Raw genomic sequence first — 6,797 nt, 5'->3', positions numbered from 1 at the left:
AACAAAAAGTTTTCAAAGTTGTTGATGGTTCTTTACCTGAGGATACTGCTCAGGATAAAATTGATGAGATGAATGAGTTGGCTAGGGCCACTATTGTGTTAAATCTATCTGATTCTGTGATTAGGAAAGTTGATCATAAGGAATCTGCTACTGAAATGTAGAAATTGCTTGATACTCTTTTACTGAAACCTCTATGTCTTCCAGAATGTATTTGCTTGAAAAATTGTTCAAATTTAAGCTGGACCTTGCTAAAGATATAGATGACAATGTGGATAGGTTTCAGAAGCTGGTTCAGGACATTAAGAGATCAGGTGATAAAACCATAGATGAATACACTAGTATAGCCCTAATGAATGTCATACCTGATTCCTATAGTGATGTTAAGGCTGCCATTAAGTATGGTAGAGATTCTGCTCCTCTAGACCTTATAATAAGCTCCCTGAAATCCAAAGAACTTGAGCTTAGGGAGAGAGCTGCTGATAAGAATGCCTATAATAAAGTGTTGAATGTCAGAGGAAGATCTAAATCTAGAGGGGGCAATGAGCCTAGTAGTGGTTCTGGTAATACCTCAAACTCTAGGAAAAAGTTTAGGTCCAGGTCTAGAAGTAAGGATCCTAAAACCTATAGGAAGTGTTTCAACTGTGGTGAAGTTGGGCACTATAAGAAAGATTGCACTAGGCTCAAGAAGAATAAGTTTCCCAACAACAATGCCCAGGTTGAAACCCTTGTGAATGTGGCTACTTATGATAATGTGAATGATACTGTCTTCATGGTGCATGATCTACAATTTGTGAATGCCTCTCCTGCATGTCCCTTTACATCTAATGATTGGCTGTGTGATTCTGGATGTACTTACCATGTGAGTCCTTTTAAGGAAGTTTTTTCTGAGCTGAAACCTGTAACTAAAACTTTTGTGTCAATGGCTGATGACAAGAAGTGTGTAATTCTTGGTATTGGCACTGTGTGTTTGAAGTTTGAAAATGGTTATGTGCTCAACCTGAAGGATGTCAGATATGTTCCTGATTTGTGCTACAACTTGATGTCTTGTACTGCTCTTGAAAATGAGGGTGTGGGGAGAAGATGGGGGGAACATGAAAATTTGCAAAGGAACTATGTGTCTGTTCAAAGCTAATAAGAAATGTGGTTTATATGTTTGCACTGTTGTGCCTCTCTCATGTGAAAAGGCTTATGCTAATGTTGTTAAAACAGATAGAACTATGTTATGGCATAATAGACTAGGTCACATGAGTGCTAAAGGCCTGAGTATTCTAAAAAAGCATGTCATCCTGTCTGATAATGATGTTCAAAGTGAGTTGCCTTTCTGTGATTCTTGTGTGTTGGGTAAACACCATAGAGTTTCTTTTCCTAGTACTCCCGCTCCTGCTAATGTGAGTAAATGTATTTTGGAATACTTGCATATGGATGTCTGGGGTCCTGCTTCTGTGTCTTCTCACTCTGGATGTGTATACTTCTTGTCTGTGATTGATGATTTTTCAAGAAAAAGTTTGGTGTTTTTTTATGAGACATAAGTCTGATGTTTTTAAAAAACTTAAAACTTGGAAAACCTTGATTGAGACTCAAACTTGTAAGAAAATTAAGGCTATTAGAACTGATAATGGCCTGGAGTTTTGCAATAATCAGACGGATGATTTATGTGATAGTTTTGGAATCAAAAGACATAGAACTGTGCCTTATACCCCACAGCAAAATGGGGTTGCTGAGAGAATGAACATAACTTTACTTGAAAAAGTAAGATGCATGCTTTCTAAGTCTGGATTGTCAAAAAAGTTTTGGGGTGAGGCTTTATTAACTGTTACTTACTTGGTAAATAGGTCTCCTTCTGTGCCTCTGGTTGATCAGTGTCCTGAATATGTGTTCTATGGCAAGCCTCTTGATTATTTCCATCTAAGGGTTTTCGTCTGTACTGCTTTTGTGCATAATAAGTCTGACAAATTTGAGCCTAGATCTAGGAAATGTGTTTTTCTAGGTTACCCTGAGGGTGTCAAAGGGTATAGAGTCTGGCTAAGGGATGAACCTGGGTTCAATGTCATAATAAGTAGGGATGTAGTCTTCAATGAAGATGAATTCCCCTGCTTAAGATTGACAATGAGCCCAGATCCTATAGATGTGGACAATGAACCCCTTAATGAGGTGGAGTCCACAGATACACTCACTGGAGTGGAGCATCCTAGTGATGCTCCAAGTGAGGTGGAGCAGCCATTTAGGAACACTTATCCAGTCTATACTCCTAATGAGACACCTAATGAAGGAAATCCAAATGTGATGCTTGATAATCCTACCCAAAATGTTGCTGACAATGTGCCCAATTTGCATAATAGTCCTGTGAGAAATTCTCCTCCTGTTGCTGCTCAGAATGTGATACATAGCCCAAGTGGCATCCAAAATTCTATTGATAATACTAATTTGCAGGATTATGTGTTATCCAGAGATAGAACTAGAAGGGTGAATGTTAATAGACCTTCTAGGTCTGATGGCTTTGTTGGTTTAGTTGTTCTTATAAATTTGGCTTTCAATGTGTATGAAACTGATGGGGATGATCTCCAAACTTATAAGCAGGCTACTAAGTCAAAGTTCTGGAGTCAGTGGCATAAAGCCATGTTGGAGGAGATGCATTCTCTAAAAATTAATCTTACTTGGATTCTTGTACCTTTGCCTCCTGGTGCATCTGTGGTTGATTGCAGGTGGCTTTACAAATTGTAAAATGAGGTGGAAGGCCTTAGGTACAAGGCTAGATTAGTGGCAAAGGGCTTTACCCAACAAGAGGGGGTAGATTACACAGAAATTTTTGCCCTTGTTGTTAAGTTCACTACTGCTCATTTTAATTGAGAATTAAAGCAAATGGATGTTAAAACTGCTTTCTTACATGGTGATCTTGATAAGCCCATTTTTATGAAACAGCCTGAGGGCTTTGTTGATCCCAAGTTTCCCAATCATGTATGCTTGTTAAAAAAGGCCTTATATGGTTTAAAACAGGCCCCTAGGCAGTGGAATATCAAGTTTAACACATGTATGCAGAAGTTAGGTTTGGTCAAAAGTACCTTTGATGCATGCCTATATGTTAAGAATCTTGATACTGTGCTTGTATTCTTGCTTTTATATGTTGATGATATGCTTATAATGGGTCCTTGTTTGAAAACCATTAAGGGTGTGCAAGCTGCCTTGAGTGAGAATTTTGACATGTAGGATCTAGGTGAGGCTCAGAAAATCTTAGGGATTAATATCTATAGAGATAGAAAGACATCCACCCTTGTGTTGCATCAAGAACCTTATGTGTACAAAATTCTGAAAAAGTTTAACATGTTTGATGCTAAGCCTGCTTCTGTGCCTTTAGCTGCTCATTTTATGTTGAGTAAAGACCTATGCCCTAAGTCTTAGTCTGAGGTTGATGCTATGAAGAGAGTTCTCTATGCTAATGCTATTGGATCTGTGATGTATTTGATGGTTAGCACTAGGCCTGATATTGCCTATGTTGTTTCATGTCTTAGTAGATACATGTCTAATCCAGGTCCTGTTCATTGGGAAGCTCTGAAATGGCTTCTTAGATACTTGAAGCAAACTGCTAAGTATGGTTTATGTTATTCTAAATGTGATGATGGTGTTTTACTAACTGGTTTTGTGGATTCTAACTATGCTAATGACAGAGATAAGAGGAAGTCAACTACCTCCTATGTGTTTACAGTGTGTAGGTCTTGCATAAGTTGGAAATCCCAGTTGCAGCACATTGTGGCCTTGTCTACCACTGAGTCAGAGTATATTGCCATCACTGAGGCAATGAAAGAGGCTGTATGGTTAAATGGAGTGCTTTCTAAACTCAAGTTTGTGAAAACCTCTCCTGTTGTGTTCTCTGGTTCTCAATCTGCTATTCAGTTATGTAAAAATCTTGTTTTGCATGATAGAACAAATCATATAGATGTAAGGTTTCATTACATCAGAGATATTGTAGAAAAAGGTGAAGTGTTTCTTCAAAAGGTGCATACAGATAAAAACCCAGCTGACATGGGAACTAAGCCCTTACCATTAGAAAAACTTCTTTTCTGCATTAAGTTTTTGCACTTTGATCTAGGATAGGTTGCAAAAAGACCTTAGCCATCTTATCTGCTGTGGTAAGGGTGGTAGGTGGCTGGAGGCATGAAGTCCTTTTAGACTAATGGCTGTCAGCCCCTCTGGTGTCTAAATGGCAACTTGGTGGATCCCAAAATGCTTGTGGACTTAGTCCTTTGGTGCTGAGGGATCTGCCTTGTAAGCTGTGATGAATGTGCCTTAGCCTACAACACTTGATTGGTTTCCCAGAATAAAAGTCCAAGGTGGAGTATGTTGGATATATTAGAGTGGAATCTTATTTGGGCTGTGTTATTTGTTAGCCCGGATGTGATTAATTGGGCTGAGCCCAATTACTTGTCTCCTCTCACCAGATGCTGCCACGTGCCCTCTCTCTTGGATCATGCCTCTCGGCCGTTTGATCTAGGGCTGTGTTTGTTATGTGAGAAGGCTATGCGCCGTTCTCATTACTCACTCTCTAATCTCTCTCTCTCCTCTTTTCGGTTCAGAGCGTCTCTCTCTACTCTCTTCTTCTCCGATGATCTTCCGGCCATCTCTTGGTGATCTTCCATGGTTCTCTGATTGGTAGATCTGTTGTGAGTGCTGGTGTGAAGCAATCTCTTCGATTGCTTGGTGCTGGAGAGGAACTAGGGTTTGTGAGAACTCGAAGGTTGTGTGTGGAGATTAGTTCGGTGGAACTTGATCTGGTGTGAGGGGTTTCTCTGGTGGAGGTATTGGTGGTCTGAGGGTTAACTCTATCCAATCCATCTGTGCTCCCTTGGGTCTAGTTCTGGAAGAATAGATCAGTGTTGTTGTGGCGGGTTCTGAGCCAAGTTTCTTTGATCTGTTGTCTTTCTCTTTGTTCTTAGTTAGTTTCTTGTGTTTAGATCCGAGAGGATCTTTCTTGTTGTTACTGATTTGTGTATTGAGTGTGCAGGTTGAAGTGATTACAAGGAAGGCTGGGTTGATAGCTTCCAAGACCTTGTAATAGTTAGAACTAGATTCTAGTAATCTATGTTTGTTTTGCTTGTGTAAAATCAGCCGTGTGGGTGAGAGTTTGGCTAAGATCTCTTGTACAAGAACAAAGAGGTTTCGGTAATTAGTGAATCTATACTGATCTGATCCCTACAATGTCATTTTGGAATGTAATAAGACATCAAAGGTTTAAAAAAAACTAATGCAACACAACTTTAATATAGCTCATTATTTATTGATTCCTTTTCCCAGCCATCATTTCAAAACTACAAAATTCATCATTCAACCATAAGCTATAAAAAATTATGGCATTTGAACAAGTTCAGCATTCACATTACACACGAAACAAATATAAACAAATTACTACTTTAACGCATCATTTTGTCCATATAAAAGTCATTTTCTAATATAAATAAGGTCATCTAGATCTAAGCTCACCAGTCAAGTTAGCATAAAACACAAAACCTGCCATTTTCAAAACAAAATAGGCATTCCAATTTAGAAAAATTATCACGCTGTAATGACCGAATGATACTACTATATATTAGTAGTTCATAATTTGATCATTGTGATTCCATTCTCAATATAAATCCAAATGTCGTTTAATTCATTGGATCTAGGCAATGAATGTTAGGACTAGCTAAATTACTCTTCTAATGAATTAGATCTTCATATAGTCCAATGATATACGAAGTATTAATTATGCAACATTTATATCTTAATAATTTGTGATTGTGACATATACCTGAATTCAATCATTCAATCAAAATTCTATAAAAATGTAAACTTGGCAAGATCAATAAAACAAGTCGTGCTATACATTTAGGATGCCTTGGAAGTTGAAATAAACCAAATAGATTTCAATTTAGGGTGGTGCCAAGTTATGTACTCCCAATTCACACGTGAAAACCTTGCTAAAAGAAATTGCAAATATTCCCAAACTCAAATAATTATCGAGAATAACAGAAACATCAACATTAAAATATTTAATTAATTAAAACTAGCAGTAGACGACAAATTAAACGCCATTTATATTTGTAGCAATATATATTATGACAAACGAAACGCGGTGGAAGTCTCCTGAAACGACGTCGTAACGTAGTCCCTCACCTCCCTCGCGATCACATTCCTCATCTGGTCCCAAAACCCCGCCGGCGCGGCGCCGATCCCGGGCGGCGCCAGCGACAATGCCGTCATGGGATCGTGCTCGTCCGGCTGTGGCTGGTGGCGGCGCTTCAAGGTGGAGTTCCAGTGGTTCTTGACGGCATTGTCGGTGCGGCCGGGGAGGAGGCGGGCGATGGTGGCCCAGCGGTTGCCGTAGCGGGCGTGGGCGGCGAGGATGGCGTCGTCCTCGGCGGGGGAGAAGGGGCGGTGCTCGACGTCGGGGCTGAGCTGGTTGCACCAGCGCAGGCGGCAGGACTTGCCGGAGCGGCCCCGGATGTACTTGCTTATGAGGGACCAGTTGCGGGGGCCGTAGCGGTCCACCAGGCGGGTCAGGATCTTGTCCTCCTCCGCGCTCCACGGCCCCTTGATCCTCTCCCCGTGGCTCGAGGAGTCAGAGGAGCAGTCGGAGGAGGAGGAGCTCACTGAAGAGCATCGATTCAACAAGTCCATTTACGCGTTTTGATTGGGAGTTTTGATTTGGAGTGTAGACACCAATTAAGTGGGGTGTTTGTGGATTGTGAGTGAGTGAGGACGGTTGTGTTGTGTTGTGTTGTGTTGTGTGTCTATCAATCAATATATATATATAAGAGACTAATAGA

The 6,797-nt window shown here is 40.3% G+C and overlaps 1 protein-coding gene across 1 annotated transcript; it reads right to left on the bottom strand.

Moving 5' to 3' along the window:
* Positions 1-5,949: 5,949 nt before the first annotated feature.
* On the bottom strand, positions 5,950-6,787 carry LOC125221892 (transcription factor MYB77-like). Its single transcript, XM_048124210.1, has one exon. It carries the CDS (start codon positions 6,646-6,648, stop codon positions 6,085-6,087), a length of 564 nt encoding a protein of 187 aa, XP_047980167.1. The 5' UTR covers positions 6,649-6,787; the 3' UTR covers positions 5,950-6,084.
* Positions 6,788-6,797: the final 10 nt, after the last annotated feature.

This window comes from Salvia hispanica, chromosome 4 (assembly GCF_023119035.1).
Source record: "Salvia hispanica cultivar TCC Black 2014 chromosome 4, UniMelb_Shisp_WGS_1.0, whole genome shotgun sequence".
NCBI lineage: Eukaryota > Viridiplantae > Streptophyta > Magnoliopsida > Lamiales > Lamiaceae > Salvia > Salvia hispanica.
The sequence above is the reverse complement of the archived record's forward strand: the minus strand, read 5'-3'. Positions and strand labels throughout refer to the sequence as shown.

Bases quoted from the DNA above. Each gene is read 5' to 3' on its own strand.
- LOC125221892 (XM_048124210.1), bottom strand. From the start codon at position 6,648: ATGGACTTGTTGAATCGATGCTCTTCAGTGAGCTCCTCCTCCTCCGAC.